At 36.6% G+C, this 21,225-nt stretch overlaps 2 protein-coding genes across 2 annotated transcripts in view; both read left to right on the top strand.

Annotated features, from left to right (window-relative positions):
• LOC138716360 (SH2 domain-containing protein 4B-like) overlaps positions 1 to 21,225 on the top strand; it is a 339,557-nt gene that overhangs the window by 8,394 nt on the left and 309,938 nt on the right. The window lies entirely within an intron of this gene.
• LOC138691389 (GATA zinc finger domain-containing protein 14-like) lies at positions 8,792 to 17,274 on the top strand. Its single transcript, XM_069813302.1, has 2 exons — positions 8,792 to 9,019; positions 14,948 to 17,274. Exons 1-2 carry the CDS (start codon positions 8,792 to 8,794, stop codon positions 16,253 to 16,255), a joined length of 1,536 nt encoding a protein of 511 aa, XP_069669403.1. The 3' UTR covers positions 16,256 to 17,274.

Below are 21,225 nucleotides of genomic sequence, written 5' to 3'. Positions count from 1 at the left end.
GTTGACAATAAATGACATGTATAATATTTTATATTCAATAATTTATAATACGTTACTACCGTTATTCACTATAGCTTGGCCGAATACTTAATTCGTTTAGAGATTGTAGTGTAATAGTTCCCAAGTCGTTTCCAATGTCGTAATAAGTATCGAACTGTTTTTATTTCCTCACATAAATATGAAATTGATTTGAAGATGCGGTATACTAACACGATGCTTCAAGGATAACGGTATGCGGTAAGCTACCTTTTCCTTTAAAAAATGATAAAACTTACATAAATAAATGACATAACTACCTCTGATTGAGGTTCTGCCTGATATGTATATCTAGCAGTACATCTCACTTGACGATAGGATGTGTTGGAAGAGGAACAATTATTGTTTGTATGCGTCTGAAGTCTGATTAGTGGAATGCTAATCGGCGGTGTATGCATTGGAGGGGGAAAGGAACTGGCCACCCTACCCCATTGTCTCCTGGCCTAGTTGCCTCATGAGTGATACCTTATTGGTGTTACTTGTGAGGTTCAAACCTGTCTTCGGACAGCTGACTAAACAACAACAAACAATACTGTTCTCCAACCAGGAGATTAACCGTGAAGGAATGTGCTTACTATTGCGTCATCTATTGGAGCGAAGTAGATAATATTACCGTTATAACGTCAGTTTAAAAAAAGTGCGCTATCCTGCATATGTTATTTCCTGTATGGAGGGATTAAAAGATTGGGAGATTAATCGTGATCTAATTTTGTAACTAGGGTAGTATAAGTATGTGTGTATCAGTGTTATCGTTTGTGCTTTGACAGTTAGCCAATGGAGATGCGTGTACCCACGTGTGTGACCTTATGACATCAACATTTATTCACAGCACTACCCCGCTGCGTCCCATTCCCCTGAGTCTTGGAGTACAGTATATGACATAAATGACATTTTGAAAACTTCTAGATACCCAAAATAAATTCCGAAAAATATCATTTCATTTTCTTACATCCTAAAAATCCGGATTTTATTCACCATTATAAGATCCATAAACATATTACATTTCCGGAGATCTATCTATGTTTAATTTGGGTTTCTACAGCTGATTAAAAACAGAACATGCGACAAATTTAAGGTTTGTTCTATTTTCATTGTCAGATGGAAAGTGTTGAGAAGAAAGAAATTTCACTCGTTGAGACCATTATACAGTATACGGTTAAATTTACAGGCCTTAACAACGACACCAACGAGTAAGATTCATTTTACTCGATGACCTTTTCACCTAAGACAAAAGTAGATTCAATCTTAGAAGCCAATTGGGGAAGTTCTATCTTACCTATCCTCTCTCTAAATTTAACGTAATAACTTGTCCAATATAACCGTTCATACATAGACAATGTGTTGTGTGGCTGATAGTGAATGGAAAAATAATATATAGAATAAAACTAAGTCAATGAACTAGTTTTACTTAGCGCTATTTTGTGTTGGAAAGTGAAGCACAGAACTCTAGCATGATGTAGGTTGTACACCTAGTTGTATAGGTTTGTTTTGACAATTAATTACGTATATTCCCTTCACTATAATTTGTCTTTGAGGATGTAATAAATTTTGAAGTCACTTCCAGCAAACCTTGAACATGACACGAACTTGTTACCAGGCATTCGTCAGTAGCTAGCTACGGCTTGTAACACTTCTCAAAGAATCAGCATTCCTATCAAATCTATTCGTTAAGATCCTTCGCTTGATGCATCTGTAATTAGTATTCAACACCTTATAGAACATCATGTTAAACAAGTTCTTGCTGCTACCTCAGAAAGAATGAAAAACATTACGTTTATGAAAAACACAAGCCACGAATTACTCGAATTCTGAAGCACAGTGTATAAACAGGGTGTTAAAAATGATATAATATTTTAAGGGGTGGTAAAACTCACCAAAACAAGTAAAAAAATCTAATAAACATGTGTCCTAAAATTAATGACTTTCGAGATACTAGAATTTAACTTGTTCCTAGCAAATGCTCGATTTGTCTTCCATTCATCGAAATCATGACACATCCTTTCAAACACCCCTGGTTGGTCTCTGATATGCTGACTTGTAGCGTTTGAATGTGATCAATGGGTGTTGCATACACTAAGGCTTTTAAGTGTCCTCATAATCGAAAGATCAAGGGATTAAGATGTGGGGAACGAGCAGGCCATGGTACAGGACCTCCTCGACCAATCCATCGAAGATGACATCCGTGTTAAATGTCGTCTGACTTACGGAAATGGACTGATGCTCCGCCATGCATGACCCACATTTTTTTGTCGTCTTTGATGGTATGGCACTTCCTCCAACAAGACGGGCAACTACTTTGCTAAGAAACGCAGATACTGAGAAACAGATAATCTACGGACTAGAATGTGCGGCCCTATTAACCTGTTATCAACACACACATTTTAAAATACGTTTTTCTTAAAAATTATTAATTTTAGGACTAACGTTTGTTGGACTTTTTTTTTTCTTGTTGTGATGCGTACTACCACCCCTCAAAGTATTATACCCTTTTTTTAACACCCTGTGTAGTACATGAATCTATCTCACAGTTGGCAACGGATCAATATGCTTTTAATGTAAATTGACTTGTAGATTCTAAGTATGTACAAAACCAGTCCAATAATTTAGTAGAAATAGTTCGACTTCCGGGAAGACACAGGACACAAGATGGGATGGAAAGACCACCTTTTCGGTATGACAAATGTTGATAACGCGTTAGTAATAAGTAGGTATGGAATGGAATTGAATTTACGGGACCTGTTACGATCTATTGCACAAACCCTCAAGCTAGGCGCATTTCCAAACCCACACCGGCTGACTACACTAAGGTTCGCTGCGTACCCAGGTGTCGAGCAGGCAACCCCCCCCCTTTTGTCGCTAGGCCAGCCCCCTTCATGCATCGTTAGCCGGCGATCGGGAAATACTATAGATGACGTAGATGACGGAAAGATGTAGATGCCTAACATGGGGGAAAAAAACGGGAGAACCCCTACAAAAACCCCAACTGCGACCATGTCCGCCATAAGTATCACTATGGATTTTTCAATGAAAAGACCACACCTTAATTCAGCGGTCTCAAACATGAGCTAATTGGGCAGACTTCGCTCCTTCCGGAATAACGCTGCCCTCAAGCGTTCGGTTATGTTCGTGCCAGTGACGTCAAACACCACGTAATATGAACAGATCGACTCGGTCACTTAGTTACACATTACTTTCCGTTAGCGTTCGTAGAGAAATGGCTCTGTCTAAACTGGCTAAGAAATCTGAAAACTATGCGTTACGAGAAGGTTTTGAAAAATATTATTTGTTTACAGAGAGTGGAACTAATAAGGTTGAAATAAAGGAATTTTTAGACAGTCTTTAAGCACCCAGTACCAGAGCTTTTTGGTGAGGAATGGATACAAGATTTAGCCTTTCTTAGTCATACCACCGCGTCTTAGTGAAAAGCCTACAAGGGAAAGATAGCTTAATAACTGACATGTGTGATAAAATCAAATCTTTTATCATGAGGTTCACGTTATTGGAAACTCGGGAACGTTAAAGGGTTATCCGGTTTAACACAATAGCAACATACAGTGAAATTCTGAAAGATCTTAGAATATAATTTGAGCATAGATACAAGGAGTTTCATCTTTTTAAAAAGGATTTTGAATTGTTTACAACTCAATTTTCGGTTATTTATAATGTGTATAGGGTATGTACAGTATATAACTTTTATAATTATGTATGTGTGTTTATTTATACAATTTTAATTATGGAAATCTACATACCATCAAACTGGACGACTATTAATTCTGATCTTAACAATTTTAAAGTATTTTAGTTAATTTTATCATCAGCAATTGTAACACTCTATTACGGCCCATAGAGCCGCTATGTATATATTGTGACAGCGACGTGAGATTCGAACTCACGACCAGCGTCCCGCAAGAGAGAAGATCGCGCGGAGCACTTTGGGTTGGTGCGCGGGCTTCACGGGGAAAGGGGAAAGGAGCCTACACGCGAGGGAAGGCTGCGCGCGCAGCTGCTACTTAACGCAGTGAATGTGGAACGACCTTCTCGACTATTCCAGAAGTCCGTCGAAGTGGAGATATCGAGATAATTCTCTACACACCTGTAGAAATTTCTCGCAACTATGATTTTGCTATAAAAGAAGAAGCGCCAGCGAACTAGAGCAGAGTTTTTCAGTTATTCAGTCAGTGAGTAAGCCAGAGCAAGCAAGCCAGCCGGAGTTCGACTCGAGTGTGCGTCCGCATCTGCGTCAGCATCCGAAGGCCTGAGTTCGAGTGCAGTGGACCGCAGTTGGAGGGACCTGAGTTCGAGTGCAGTGGCCGCAGTTGGAGGGACCCGAGTTCGAGTACAATGAACTGTCTCTGAAGGTCTGTGGTTCGAGATACTGTGAACTCGAGTGACTGAGATAGAAGAACTGTGAACTGAGAACTAATAGTTCTCAGTTTGTAAATAGTGCTTTGTAAATATTAGTTAAGATTAACAGTTCATTGTTGTGCGTAATAGTCCAAGTAAATTGTCATTGTCGTCGGTGGAGTGCTATAACGAATACTGTGTTGAGTGAAGATCCAATTGTTGACGAGAGCGTTTAAGGTGAATTGTAGAAAGGAATTATTGTTGTGACGAATAAATTACATTGTTGTTACTAATAAAATTTACAATATAATGTAATTTTTGCCATACAATTATTGATTTTACATAGAAACATGTCATTTTAATTTTTAATATTAATTGAGTTTACTTGTACGGCAACATACGGTGTACTCACATCATACATATGGGCTTACTTGTTTCTGATGATGGCTCCATAGAGCCGAAAACGTTAAAATAGATATATTATGTAACAAAATATTGTATAACCAATATATTTGTTAAATAAGGATAAGCATAGACGGCACATGTAATAAATTTTAATTGTCTTTAATAGTAATTAGCTTATCGGTCCCATCATGCCTCTTAAATCTTTAAATCTCTTTTGTTCATTATCTGAAATTGTACTCCTTTCTTCATTATTTTTTATTTCTGTAATTCCATTGTTGTCTTCATTTTGAGCAGAATTGTTGCTATTTACATAGCTTATGTCACTGTTGTCACCACCACCACATGAATTGCAATAATTTAATTCTAATAGAAGGCGCACATTGTTCAGTGAACTGTTGTTCATATTTCATGACTATTTCAATATTCGTTTCTGCATAGAAGTCCAGCCTGTATTACAACATCGCTGCACTCGTACATTTACCATTACTCATTAGTTATTCTTGTACTCTGTTCCTGACCTTAAGAATTCATTGAATAAATACGTCATTTTTCTTGATGTACGGACTAGCATTACGTGTAAAAACAACTGCGTTGGCGGTCGGTTCCTCCGCTTCGAGTAAGAAAGAACTTCTTTCTTGTCTTAGATTTAATCTGGCAGCTAGCTGATTCAAGCGTAAAGAAAATTATGTAATCTCGTGCTTTATGCACCAAATAAACGGGGAATTGTCAGTGTGTTGCAGATCAGGCCAGCTTCCGTAGTACATCGATTTCTAATCTGGTGAACCAGAACGCGGCCTCTTAGATGGCAGTAAAACTTCTCCAGCACCAGGGTTTGCCGTACACCTTTTAGCCATTAGTTATTTTTATTGACCAATGTATAATTCCAGCAAACAGGAGGAGGAGGGAAAGAGTAGATCGTGCCAGTAAAATCGATTCATCATCAGTAATTACCAGTTTAGGGAGAACATTGCTTCATTTTATATTTTAGTATACAAAGATGAATTCAACTTCTTTCGAGATTGATTCGATGTTAGGTTTTGGTTTTTCGAGAGACGAACCGGGGACGAATCCGTATAGTTAGGCTTACGCTTAGGATTTTGTAAAGGTAAAGGTAAAGGTAGCCCCGTAACATGCCATGAAGGCACTTGGGGGGCATGGGGGTAGAGCTCCATGCTTTCCATGACCTCGGCACTAGAATGAGATGGTGTGGTCGGCACCACGCTCTGACCGCCTTTTACCCCCGGGAAAGACCAGGTACTCAATTTTATAGGAGGCTGAGTGAACCTCGGGGCCGTTCTGAAAGTTTGGCAACGAGAAAAAATCCTGTGACCACCTGGGATCGAACCCCGGACCTTCCAGTCCGTAGCCAGCTGCTCTACCAACTGAGCTAAAATTCAAAATGAGATTCCTTTGTAACAGAAGTAGACTTAAAGAAGAGGATTCTTGCTTCATTCAACTTACTGATGTTTTAACAAAATTCTCAAAACGATTTTACTGTCATTCAGAAGCGGTATTGTAGTTGTACAGATTTGTTTTGACAATTATACATATTCCCTTCTTACTATATACCACTACATCATACTTTCAGAACAACCACTACCAACATTACTACCAGCGACAATCACACCATCTTTTCCTGTTATATTTCTTTCACTTCCATTAATAATAATAATAATAATAATAATAATAATAATAATAATAATAATAATAATAATAATAATAATAATAATAATATTTTATCTTTATCCCGTTATTCCTTCAACAATCATGTTTTACTATTTTCACAATATAACAAGTACCTTGTGTTAAGACATGCAAGGTAGATTCAGATTTTCACAGCTCATTCCTTGGATGACAAAAATTTCTAATACCGTGTTAGCACAGTCTAGTATATACAGTCACGAAGCTCAATACGTAGTAAATATGCATCCATAGATAGTTGCTAACCACTAGGATCGCTACTATCGCCTCATTACAGACAATGCGAAATAGTAATGGCACAGTATATTGTTCCTAGCACCCTCACAACTCAAGCTTCGTGACTGTATATACTAGACTGTGGTATTAGTCCCAAATGAATACTACAAATGTGTTTCTAAGAGCAATATTAAAAGATATTACGGATTTATAATGGAATTCTAGGTATATTCTCATCTTGTCAAATAATCAGCAGTAAAAAATAATTTTCTCCTAAATATTAATATTGTTTTACTCAATAAGTACTACCTGTATGATTCTGATGTTTACTCTTATCATTAGAGAAACTGATAAGGAATGATTTATCTCTTGCAGTTTTTCAGTAAGATGTATGGTTTTCTTGCAAATTAAATAAAAAGGTTAACATGTATCGTTAATTCCTGTAGAAAGTCTGGCAACCCTACTGGAGTGACTAAGGGACGTAACTCTGCTGTTTAGACCGAGTGCGTGTGTGCTTTCGTATGTGTTCCGGCGACGCGCTGTTGCCAAACTATGCACACTTTCAGCCTAATTTTATAATTAGCCATACATTTAATTACTAAACGCATAATATTTTTTTTATTTATTTCAATGCATTCTATAGTGTCTCCCTTCAGTCTGTGCATTTACTGTACATCACTTCCACTCTGTGTATTGTATTAACGTCTGTTGAACTATACATGCCGATTATGAAATTGTTATTTCCTTGATGAGAATCGTGATGCTACATACAGCATGACTCCTGGAATTTGCTGCAAAGAAGACATCCAGAAATCTCTTCTTTATACAGGGTGTTAAAAAAGTATCCAATATTTTAGTAGGTGATAGAATGCATAAAAACAAAAAGAAATGTCTAATAAACATGGGTCCTACAACACATACTTTGTGATATCTGAACACTTGTTCATAGGAGGTGCTCAATGTGACGTCTATTTATGGCAATGCATTTTTATACCCTACAATACAGCAGGCTAACAGATAATCATGCCACCGTTGACACCCCTGGCATGGAATACTGATACGTCGCAAGGAATACTGAAAAGAAGTGTTTGGTTGCGGATATGAACAGGGTTCAGCAGAGATGGTGTTGTGAATTTTCGTAATCAGCATGTGTGGGCTGGTGAAAATTCCCATGCACTTGAAGAAACAAGGCATGAGCACCGATTCTCAATCAACGTATGGGCAGGCGTTCTTGGTGAGAGATTAAGGGCCATACGTGCTACCAGAAATTAACTGGGGCTCGTTATCAGGACTTTATTATTGCCTACCTTGCTGGAGTATGTGCCATGTCAGCAAAGACTACAGATGTAGTTCATGCATGATGGCACACCAGCACATTTTTTTCCGCAATGAGCGCGAACACCTGACGCTGACATTTCAGAACCGCTGGATTGATTGGGGAGGCCCCACATCTTGGCCTGCTCGTTCCTCAAATCTAAATCCCCTAGACTTTTCCTTATCAACAACAAGCAGGTCAATTTCAAAGAGTGCGTGATTCCTTACGCCGAAGGGCAGAGGAATGCATTGCCATGAATGGACGTCACTTTGAGCACCTCCTATGAACAAGTGTTCAGATCTCAGAAAGTATGTGTTGTAGGACCCATGTTTATTAGACATTTTTTTCTTGTTTTGATGCATACTAGCACCTCCTAAAATATTGGATACTCTTTTTTAACACTCTGTATATTTGATCTCAAATATGAACCTTACGTCTTTTTGATATCGAATGGATCTTAGTCGTGGGATTTTAACAGCTTCATGAATAGCAGCTGGAGGGAATGTGCCTTATCGATTACGTTTGGATTACGACTTCGGTTCACTATCTTTATTCTTGTGAATTCTATTGTCGTAAAGCCATAAATTTCCTTCGCCTCCCCGTAATAGCCTCTGTAAGTGCCATGCTAAATCCACTTTTCCATTTCCGCGGTAATTCTGGGTCGCTCGTATGTGTGCAGGCAGCCCCACGATTTACTCTACGCTCGTGATTATTGATGTGCTAGCTAACATAGCGGTTTTCTGAACAATCTCTAAGGATATTTACGTTCGAAGCATGACAGTGAATACTGAAATCATTAAGTTGGTCTGGGTCGACGCGTATATCCCATCGTGGAAAACAAAGAAGACTGCTGCTGACGTCGGCATCCTGCTGACCTGTAGCCCTTACATCTTTGGCTTCCATACAATGGCACAATGTGTTCCCGTCTGCCACACAGAACGTGAGATATCTGACCCGTCCGCCCTTCAGTCTCACAGTGGGATAGTCTGTTCCGATGGTACCGTCAGTTTATCATACAGTTTCATCTTCACGAACTGTCAAACATTTTGAACATTTATTTACTGGGCAACAAAATTAATCATATTTCTTGTTAAAAGATAAAGAATGGCTGATTTTTATAGCATTTTTCGTGCTGATTTCAAATCTGTTTTCAAAAATTTTCTATCACCCAGGGTTTTTGAGTAATTATATGAAATGATCCCTAACCTCAACGATATCGTCGTAATGGAGATTGAAATTAAAAATCTGACAAAGAAATCAGTTCCAATTTGTAATCCATTATTTATTGAAATGAAACATCTTTCAGCACACTTCTATTGTCCTCCATATATGAATAATTCGTCTGCCATTTGTTAATATATTTCTTTTTTATTTTTCTCACATCTGCATTAAATTTCTCCAATATGTCTAATAGTAGCCAAATTAATTTTCTAGCCATTCATTTTCGTTTCTCTTTCATATAATACGATGGAAGGGGTAACAAAATCCCACAGCTATCACGACTTCGTAAATAATATAAGTCAGGATGATTCGAAACTAAGATTACCTAAAATGCTACTTTCGTCCACTGGGCAGTGTCTCAGCGCGATTATCTAGTTCTGGAAACAGGATTAAGCTCCTGATCACGATCTGGACGGTGATACACTTCAACCCCGATCGCGATTAATGACTGTAATCTGTCACTAGTATAACAGTAGTTGTAGTCGTGCCTAATAGTTGTAGTTCTAGTAATAACAGCAGAAGTAGCAGTAATAATGTAATAATAGTAGCAGGAGTAGTAGTAGATCTATTAGGTGGAGTAACGGCTAGCGCGTCTGGCCGCGAAACCAGGTGGCCCAGGTTGGATTCCCGGTCGGGACAAGTTATCTGGTTGAGGTTTTTTCCGGGGTTTTCCCTCAACCCGATATGAGCAAATGCTGGGTAACTTTAGGTGCTGGATCCCGGACTCATATCACCGGCATTATCACCTTCATTTCATTCAGACGCTAAATAACCTGAGGTGTTGATACAGCGTCGTAAAATAACCTACTAAAATAAAAAAAATAGATCTATTAGAAATAGTAGCAGTAATAGTCCTAGTAGTAATAGTAGCAGTAACAATATTAGACAACGTCAGTTGTCATTTTCCCCTCACGGGGTGAGATACTAGAGTGCCTTTGATGCACTTATATTAATCGTCTAGAATCCACAACCTCTACCTTCTACAGTATTAATTAATCTGTGGACGAACCGCAAGGAACACCCACTATGGCGGACGATCGATTCAGCGTCACGCAAAAGCAAGTGATAGCCAATTTTTTGCAGACGGAAATGATAATGGAAGGGGAATTGTGGCGAGTGTTGGTGGAATAACAAGGGAAAACGGAATAATCCCGAGGAAAACCTTCATAACCTTGGCTTCATTCCCAACGTTTTAAAGGTTTCCAAAACCTGGCATTTTGCTCAAAAACCGATTTTCACCCAATAACATAATAAACATATATTTTAATATCTGAATACAGTGCTGAATTTTTTTTTTTTTTTTGCAAATTTCTCTTATTTGTGACTGAAAAATGACATTTAAAATTAGGATTTATTTTCCAAAAACCACCTTTCTTATACTAATTAATGTCCGCATTTCACGAGAAGATGCGAGCAAGGAATGCGAGTTTTTCCCCCACTCTTATAACCTATCCCCGACATGGAACCGGCTGGCCATTGACTGAGCCTTTTTTGTCCCAGCCGGCCAATGACATCACCCCCATCCACCTGCTACTTCAAGAACGCTGAGTCACTGGCTTACGCTCTCCTCTTACCCCGCAAGGACCATACTCCCCTCGCAGGGATCCTCTTGTGAAATTTGGGACAGTACTTACATTATATTACATTTTATTACCTTATATTTTAATATAGAAATTTTTGGTAAAGTATGAAGTATTCTAATACATTCTAGCATAGAACGATATATCTGTAAGATAAGAATAAACACTTATTTTTAAAATTGGTTCGTATATTTCAAAGCCAGCAATTTTTCTCCTTCCTGTAAAAACAACTGAAAATGAAATAGCAGGTTTTAGAAACAAACCATTCCAATACAACTCCACCATCGCCGAGATTTGAACTTGTGTCCGTGATCGTTGTAAGTGAACGCCCTGCTGAGTTAAAAAAAATGGCTAAAGTAGTAGTAAATCACTGTAGAGAAGAAAAGAAGTGAAGATGAGGAGGATGAGGAAAAGAAAGAAGACTAATTTTTATAATTTCATAGCAAACATTTTGTTCTATGAAGGCTTTTCTTAGAAAAATGTTTGAAACACAACCAGATTCCCTAATTTATTGCTTATCTGTTAGAATAAACTCTGCCTCTCTCATATTAAGCAACTTAATAGCTCGCTCTCATTATCGTCAATAATGCAGTTACATTTGTTCTTAATTGAAAAACGTTTCAATGCTCAATGAAGTTTCAGACGTGAGTTCAATGCTCCAGATTTCTTCGCTTACATTTCCAGCAATAGTAAACGTGACCACGACTGCAATAAATATTTTAAATAAATGCGATTTACAGAAAGTAATTCATGTTTTACGATCATTCATATTCTGATGAATCGTAGCGTACTTTGGCTTTGATAGAGTCAATTGAACATTAAATTATTCACTTTCTTCACTACGGTATGTCAGGACGAACATCAGAATTGCGAGTTATTCCGTTAAAAAGAAACAAAAGTAACATCAGCTGACATGCATTTTGGTGTTACTTGTTTTGATTACGGAACCTGTGCTTTGTGTCGAAATTTCTTTGTCCTAATCTATCCATCTAGACTTCAGACTCGCTGTATTCATTCTCTGAACTTATGTTGGGATCTTATCTCATCTATTTTTCCAAGTTATTGTTCTTAAAGCAACGGAAATTATGGTCACACAAAGTAAATCAATGAATTATGACAGATTAATCAAAGTATTCACAATGCTGTTACATTCTCTGGATAAAATCGATGGTGTTTGCGTAGAGGAAGATAAGTCATAAAAATGAATTTTGAGATAAATGAAAATTAAACTTCGAACCTTTATTACAAATAATTTTCTACACAAAACACATCAAATGTTACTATTTTTTGCTTTTTTTACATACACGCACTCGTAGAATTTAACTTGTGTGTTCACCTAGGGAACAAAATTCCATTTGCACAAAAAATGACAACCCCCTTTAACCGAATATCATCGAAATTCTGTAACATTAACACTATGAAATTGTGATGTATTTTGGTCATATACAGGTTTGTTTCCGATCTCTGATAACGAATTTGAATGACGCCATGTGCGTCAGGAATCACACCGACACGACAGCTGAATTGAGGCGAGAGGTGACAGACCAGTAGTGAGTGATTTCATAATCAGAGTGCACGGTGTATCACAGTAGCAATGCCCAAGAAAATCGAGACTTTTTGGGAGGGGTACATAACAACCCTTTCCGATGCCAAGTATAGTTACGTAAAATCATAGAAGCCTGCAAAAAACGTAGTTTCATTATTTCCAAGAAAGGCATCTTGTGTGTACCTAATAAGACTGGCAAAGCTCGGATGGGATTAATTCCAGAGTGGAAAAAGCAGGCAAATCCACTCCCCGTCACAAGTCGCCGTACCCCACGAGATGATACAAATTAATTCCATTCGCGCTTTACCAATCTTATTAAGTACACAGAAGATGCCTTTCTTGGAAATAAGGAAACTTCGTTTATTGCAGGCTTCTTTTATTTTCACTTAACTGTACTTGGCATCGGAAAAGGTTGTTATGTACTCCTCCCAAAAAGGCTCGATTTTCTTGGGAATTCCTGCTGTGAGTCGCCGTGCACTCTGACTATGAGATCACTCACTACTGATCTGTCACCTCACGCCACAGTTCAGCTGTCGTGTGACTCCTGACGCACATGATATCATTCATATTCGTTATCAGAGATCGGAAACAACCCTGAATAAAACAGTTGTGTAACAAACGAGTTTAGTAATCTTATTGGAATCATCATCGTCGTCATCATCATCATCATCATCATCATCATCATCATCAAAATATTTTGGATCCAATTCTGACATTACCCTTCTCTGGCAAAGCTATCCTGATCAAGGCTGAATATATTCGTGTTTAAACTCGAATAGATCGTTAACATAGTGATGGACGAATATGTTGGCATTGCAATAAACGAGGAATGGCGTTCAGTCCATATCGGAAAGCTGTTACGAGGTCCACTGACCGTCGTTGTTCCTTCCTTATTTTTGTGGGTGATCTTAAAATGGAGAGGTGAAAGATATTGATCAAGCCGTGAGGCCATATATCGACTTCTGCTCCCAATTTGGACATCTTCGAGGAACTTTCTCAAACCAGCCGCACGAATTTCTAGACAATCCTTATTGGATACTGGGAAACAAGCCAACATTTCCAATATTCGCGATATGCTTGCTCTCAATGAAATATTATATGCAACACCTACAACAATTAGAAACTTCAAGTGTACGGTTTTCTCAACAACGACAAAAGAAAAATAATATTTGTGTGAGTTTTCTTGTATACCCGATAATGTCAAAATTATTGTGGAATTAGTGTATATCTCATATATGTCGCACTGAACCAGATATAAAACAAACAAAGACATCATTGTAACACTCAATTGTATGTACACTTAAGGAGCTCGAAAGAAGAAAAGATTACGGTGCTTACCTTCCACTTGTTCTTGCTCACATCTGCTGTCGCATTCCTGAAACAAGAATGTGCTGATGAGTGCATGTTTTTATTACCGTACAATATTAGTGTCGTTTAATTCAGGTATTTAAATGAGATCGTTCAGTATAACGATTGTGTATTATGAGATGATGTCAGATTGCAATAGTGAGGCCTGAAACCACAGCAACAAAACATATTTATTTTCTTACTATGAGCATCAGAAATTCGGGTCTTAAGGTCCATATGCGAGTCTCATATTTCATATATTTCATATTTATTATCATCATACGGCTTTCAGGTAGTGATTTCCCTCACAGAGTCTCATATTAAGGTAACGCATAGTTCTCAGATCCTATGAATTACTATTAGAAATTGCCAGTACAAAACTTTTTCCGAAGATCAAAATTTTTTCATATTGCATTTCATAAAATTTACCGATTACTGACAATATTAAACAAATTCGTGTATTATTTTCTCTTAAAAAGGAGAGTAGACTTAATACGTTAGTATTTTAGGGTCCCTTTAGGCTATAACTTTTAAATCGATAGTCTTATTTTACAAACTTATAGATAAGTATACTAATGAACGACATCCTGACGCCATCTTTCATAAATATCTGTATTAAATGAAGATAATATTTTAACCATACCGAATTATATTTTTTTTTTACCTTTATTCAGTTTTGCATGATTTAATTACCAAAACAGAAAATAATTCATATACATCTAACGAAAGAGAATGAGTATCATACACGTGAGAACGAGAATGAGAATCATACAAATGAAAAGATCGAGAATGAGAATCACACAAATGAGTACGAGAATGAGAATCATACAAATGAAACTGTTGTATCAGTGAAGCGAGGTGAGTCAGTGAAGTTATGGTTTTACAATGCAGTGAACAGTTCCGATCAGTGATAATTTATAGCGTCAATGAAATGTGTTCTATAGTGTCAGTGAAATGTGTTACAGAGTGTCAGTGAAATGTGTGCTAAAGTGTCAGTGAAATGCGTCATAGTGCCACTACAGGGAATGAGATGAGAGTAAAGTGAAAGACTATTGAAACTTATGTAGGACCTATAGATATTTATGTAGGTTGTATTGTAAAATTAGGTTTGTATTGTGTATTGTAAATTTTATTGTGTATTGGTTATCATTTTATTGTGTATTGTTAATATTGTATATACCACTGCCACCGGGTGCTTGCCCACTTGCAGTGTAAATAAATACATACATACAAAAGAATGAGAATGAGAATCATACAAATGAAAAGAACGAGAATGAGAATCATAAAAATGAAAAGCACGAGAATGAGAATCATACAAATGAAAAGAACGAGAATGAGAATCATACAAATAAAAAGAACGGGAATGAGAATCATTCAAATGAAAAGCATGAGAATGAGAATCATAAAAATGAAAAGAACGAGAATGAGAATAATGCAAATGGAAAGAACGAGAATGAGAATAATGCAAATGGAAAGAACGAGAATGAGAATAATACAAATGAAAAGAACGAGAATGAGAATCATACAAATAAAAAGAACGGGAATGAGAATCATTCAAATGAAAAGCATGAGAATGAGAATCATAAAAATGAAAAGAACGAGAATGAGAATAATGCAAATGGAAAGAACGAGAATGAGAATAATGCAAATGGAAAGAACGAGAATGAGAATAATACAAATGAAAAGAACGAGAATGAGACTCATAAAAATGAAAAGCACGAGAATGAGAATCATACAAATGAAAAGAACGAGAATGAGAATCATAAAAATGAAAAGCACGAGAATGACAATCATACAAATGAAAAGCACGAGAATGAGAATCATACAAATGAAAAGAACGAGAATGAGAATCATACAAATGAAAAGAACGAGAATGAGAATCATAAAAATGAAAAGCACGAGAATGACAATCATACAAATGAAAAGAACGAGAATGAGAATCATACAAATGAAAAGAACGAGAATGAGAATCATAAAAATGAAAAGCACGAGAATGACAATCATACAAATGAAAAGAACGAGAATCATACAAATGAAAAGAACGAGAATGAGAATCATACAAATAAAAAGAACGGGAATGAGAATCATACAAATGGGAAGAACGATGATGAGAATCATACAAATGCGTACGAGAATGAGAATCATACACATGAGAAGAACGAGAATGAGAATCATAAAAATGAAAAGAACGAGAATGAGAATCATACAAGTGAAAAGAACGAGAATGAGAATCATACAAATGAGTACGAGAATGAGAATCATAATAATGAGAAGAACGAGAATGAGAATCATACAAATAAAAAGAACGAGAATGAGAATCATACAAATAAAAAGAACGGGAATGAGAATCATACAAATAAAAAGAACGGGAATGAGAATCATACAAATAAGAACGAGAATGAGAATCATACAAATGAGAAGAACGATGAAAATCATATAAATAACTACGAGAATGAGAATCATATGAATGAGAAGAACGAGGATGGAAAGTATGAAGATAAAATAATAAATGAGAGGAATGTGAACACGAAAAATGAGATCTAAAATTGAATTACATTTACCTAGAAAAATTAAAAAAGTACTTTTTTCTTTTCCACATAGTATAATTTTTCCCTTCGTTTGAAGACTTCAATGTGGCAAACGATTATTAAATACGTTAGAATTTTAGTACAACAATATCCATTAACTAAGCGTGATTTTGAGACCTACTTGTTTCTCAGCAGTTTCTGCTATTGGATACGAAATACTGTTATTTTTCATGGATCACTCGCCGTGTCAACAACGAATCATTATGGACAATTTCACATATTCATAATTCATTCACTTGAGCGTATCATTAGCATCCTTGTGGAACGACATGCGCCAATGCTTTCCCTTTTCCTCCGAACTTCAACGGGATAGGTCTGCAACCTTTTTGCGCTCTGTTATTATTGTATATTATAATTATTACAGAAATCCACTACTTGACATACAAGCAGGCGACAACCCACACGTGACACGGTTCAATATAATGACCTCATTTTTTTTTTCAATTACAATACGCGCACCCGACCTGCTTTCTATAGGGTGGGAGTGCAAATCTGTTGCTGATAATTATCAGCAAGTCGAGCTTTTAAAGCGCTGGCTAAGAAACTGCTACTGACACCTGATATTTAAAACTTGCTCCATGCACGAGAGTTGTATGTAATACAAAAGATATTAAGCGTTACAATGCAAGTAAACTTTATTGCACCTAGTCCTGAGAAAGAGGTACGAGGGAGAATTAATGTCCTAATATTGTCATGCCCTTAAACCAAATATTGTTATGTCCCTAATCCATAGATGGGCATCGTGCCTCACTTGAGAAATAATACCTCACTGACCTTCACAGAGTTTATCGCTCTGAGTGACATCTTCACAGTCCCCATTCCTCCCTCACGCAGCTCCTGAGCGTGGGCAGGTTCTATATCAGTTTCATAAGCAATATCAGTGGTGGCATAATGGCATTATCAAAGCAGTGTGTACGTGTTAGAAAACGATTATTTCATGAGAAATGGGAGGAAGAATTTTTTTGCTGTTTAGAAGGAGAGAACATAGATGTACGTTATGCTCAAAAATCCTATTAGGCATTAATAAATTTAATATACAACGACATTACTCCTTATGTCATAAAAAACTTGCTGAATTAGAAGGTAAGACAATTAAATGTTATTTTTCGTACTATTCCAAAGAAAATTTATGATCTTAACATTTGCATAGTATACTAAATACGACATTATACCTTAAACACGCTGCATTAAAAGGTACGAGGAATTAAATGTTGTTTGTAAGTATTATTTCCAAAAGAAATTTACATTAAAAAATATCAAATGTGCGTAGAAAACGAAATATGATTTTCTGAAATTATTTTAGGTCGAGAACGTGCAAATCTATTAAGTAATCTTGATAAACGCCAGAATATTCAAGAAAATAAACGTAGACAACGTGATAGAATATTATTGGCTAGTTACGCAATTTCTCGCCTGTGATTTAAATCAATTCAATGATGGAGAAATAGTAAAGAGGTCTATGATTAAAGCTGCCGAATTAATTTACCAAATTGAATAAAAGTTTTCGAGTCAATCACGTTTACCAAGCGCTTTCCTAATAATTCGCCACTGACCGCCTTAGCGATTACGATAAGGTGACGCAGGTCGCAGCAGTTTATATTTCCCATCCTACTCTGCAGTCTCCTCTCCTAGTAAACAAACTATTTCAAATCGAGTGCCTCACGTAACCGAAAATTGTGCCCATGTATGCCCTAATCAAATTAAATATTTCAACATAATCCCATTCCATTCATTAGACGATGTTGCAACATTTTGTTCCGTCCAAAAAGAAAGTTTGTTCTTAACTATCCAGCCACCCACGAAAAGCTGTAATCCATTACAGCACGCGAAGTTGTTCGCCGCAAATAATTCTTCAAGCGTAGAAACAGGTAATAGTCAATGAGGGCAGTATCGGTTGAATATGTGGAGTCTTTCAGAAATTCAAATGCAGCTTATAGATAGCTATGGCAACAACGGTTTGTGCACGAGAGCATTGGGAGAGAATAGGTAACAGTTACTGAAGATAACATATAAATGTGTGGAGTCTTCTAGAAATTCAAATGGAGTTTGAAGACAGCAATGTACACGAAAACATCGTGTGAGGAATAACACTTCGATTCAAATTGCTACGCCTCTACTCTGCAGTTTCTTCACGGAATTTTCCAATCAGTTTGAGATACTAGTCACTTTTTTTTTATCTTTTTTGGCTTGCAGGAAGTCAATCACCAAAATGTCATCTGAATCCCGCTAAAAATGGGGTGGAATGGGTAATGGGAGAACCCCGAGAAAAGCCCAAACTGCGACTTTATCCGCCACAAATATCACTACGGATTTTTTAATGAAAAATGTTAGCCCTGACCAGAACTCGAATCCGAACCGCCTGTGTAACAGGTTGATGGTCTAGGCCAGCGGTTCTTAAGTTTTATGAATTCGAGGACCCCTTTCATATGTTGTGCATTTTTCCAGACCTCTTAAGACTTAACTTTATATCTTTGCTTAGTAAGGTTAGAAAATATTTTGATGTATGGTATACAAGTTATTTATTTTCACTTTACAAACCAAAGTTTACTTTAAAAACTTACAGAATATTGTATTTCACCATTGGAAAGCCTAATTAAAGTTATTTTATCTACTACATCATTTTTTGTTTATTTTCAACATATCACAATTTGTTTTTCAACTGGTGCTTACAAAATGTAGTCTATTAACTTTATTGTTGTTAGTCAACTATCCGAAGACAGATTTTAAACCTTGTGACACCAATATAGCCTTACTCAGAGGCAACTAAGCAAGGGGATAATGGGGTAGGATGGCCAATTCCTTTCCACCTCCGTTGTCATATATCGCTGATTAGTAACATATAGGCTTAGATTTATTTCTGGAATTTTCTGGTATTTTATTAGATTTTATGTAATGAAATAAATCAAATTTTAGATCGAAAACCCAATTGCGGATTCCTGACTATTAGCTCTCGACACTCAGAGGTCCGCGGACTACAGTTTAAGAATTACTGGTCTAGGCTAGGCCATGCAGCCAGGTCTCTCGTGCTTTCATAATCTGAGGTTAGCAGAAAAAGAAGTCATAGTATTATACATTGACCACTTCACCCTCAGAGCACACCCGATACATAGGCCCCGGTAGAACTGTCGATGACTCCGGAGAAGACAAGCGCGGAGTAAGGAAAAAGGGTAGGTAGTTAATAGAGAATGTTATGACAATAGTACAAATATTGCATGTGTTGTCGTAACGTTATCTATTAACCACCCTTTTTCCTCACTCCGTGCTCGTCTTCTCCTGAGTCACCGACTGTAGTTGTAGTGGTGGTCGTGGTGGTAGCGGAGGCGACCGCAGTAGTAGTAATAGTAGTAATAGATAATAACTAATAGTAGTAGTAACAGTAGTAATAGTAGTAGTAGTAACACTAGTACATAATAATAGTAGTAGTAGTAGTAACACTAGTACATAATAGTAGTAGTAACAGTTGTAGTAAGAGTAGTAATAGTAAGTAACAGTAGTAGTAGTAATACTGATAATAGTAGTAGTAGCAGTAGTAGTAGTAGTAATAAATAGTAGTAAGTAATAGTAGTAGCAGTAGTAGTAGTAATAAATAGTAGTAAGTAATAGTAGTAGCAGTAGTAGTAGTAATAAATAGTAAGTAATAGTTGTAGCAGTAGTAGTAGTAATAAATAGTAGTAAGTAATAGTAGTAGCAGTAGTAGTAGTAGTAATATTGGTAAGTAATAGTAATAGCAGTAGTAGTAGTAGTAGTAATAAATAGTAGTAAGTAATAGTAGTAGTAGTAGTAGTAGTAGTAGTAACAGTAGTAATAGTAAGTAACAGTAGCAGTACTAGTAAGTAAGTAGAAGTAGTAGTAGTAACAGTAGTAGTAGTAATATTGGTAATAGTAGTAGTAGCAGTAGTAGTAGCAGTAATATTGGTAAGTAATAGTAATAGCAGTAGTAGAAGTAATAGTAGTAGTAGTAGTAACAGTAGTAGTACTAGTAGTAAATAATAGTAGTAGCAGTAACAGAAGTAGTAGTAATAAATTGTAGTAATAGCAGTAGTAGTAAATAATAATAGTAGTAGTAGTAACAGTAGTAATAGTAAGTAACAGTAGTAGTAGAAATAGTAGTAGTACTAGTAAGTAAGTAAGTAAGTAGTAGTAGTAACAGTAGTAGTAGTAGTAAGTACTAGTAATAGTAAGTAGTAATAGTAGTAGTAGTAGTAATAAATTGTAGTAATATCAGTAGTAGTAAATAATAATAGTAGTAGGAGTAACAGTAGTAGTAGTAGTAGTAATAAATTGTAGTAATAGCAGTAGTAGTAAATAATAGTAACAGTAGTAATAGTAACAGTAGTAGTAGTAGTAGTAGTAGCAGCAGCAGCAGCAGCAGCAGCAGCAGCAGCAGCTTATTTGAGCGTTGAAATTTAACGAGGAATGACCAACGAATTCTGCTTCGAGCTATCATCCACCACACGGGTCTCCTAGCTACGCTGTTTTAAAATACATGCGTTTTTCCCCAAGGAAGCCTTAATCACAGTCGTACGATTTCAAGAATACAAAAGGTAAATATCATTTAATCTCTTTTCACATTAATTGATTTCCTCACAGTAAACAAACCGTATTATCTTCAGCATTTACTATCCTTATGTTACACAAACGTACCTGCTTATCTTCCGCGGAAAGGCTATTTCAATTGCAATACGCCTCGTATCTCCATCGCCCACATACTATAGAATTTAACAATGTTTTTTTGGTACGTGGCGTGATTACAGAGTATGTGGGCGCCAGTGTTTCTTTTTAGTCGTTTTACTGTTGCATCTGAAGTATCTGCATAATGAACTTGAGAGTTACTGCACAGCCGCATAAGCGTCACTCAAAAGGTCAAGAAAACTGAAGTCTCTTGGATGTTAGAATACTTACATGTTATACGAGTAGTTTCAGTAC

This window comes from Periplaneta americana, chromosome 16 (assembly GCF_040183065.1).
Source record: "Periplaneta americana isolate PAMFEO1 chromosome 16, P.americana_PAMFEO1_priV1, whole genome shotgun sequence".
NCBI lineage: Eukaryota > Metazoa > Arthropoda > Insecta > Blattodea > Blattidae > Periplaneta > Periplaneta americana.
Note: the sequence above shows the minus strand (reverse complement) of the source record. Positions and strands in the feature narration are given on the sequence as shown.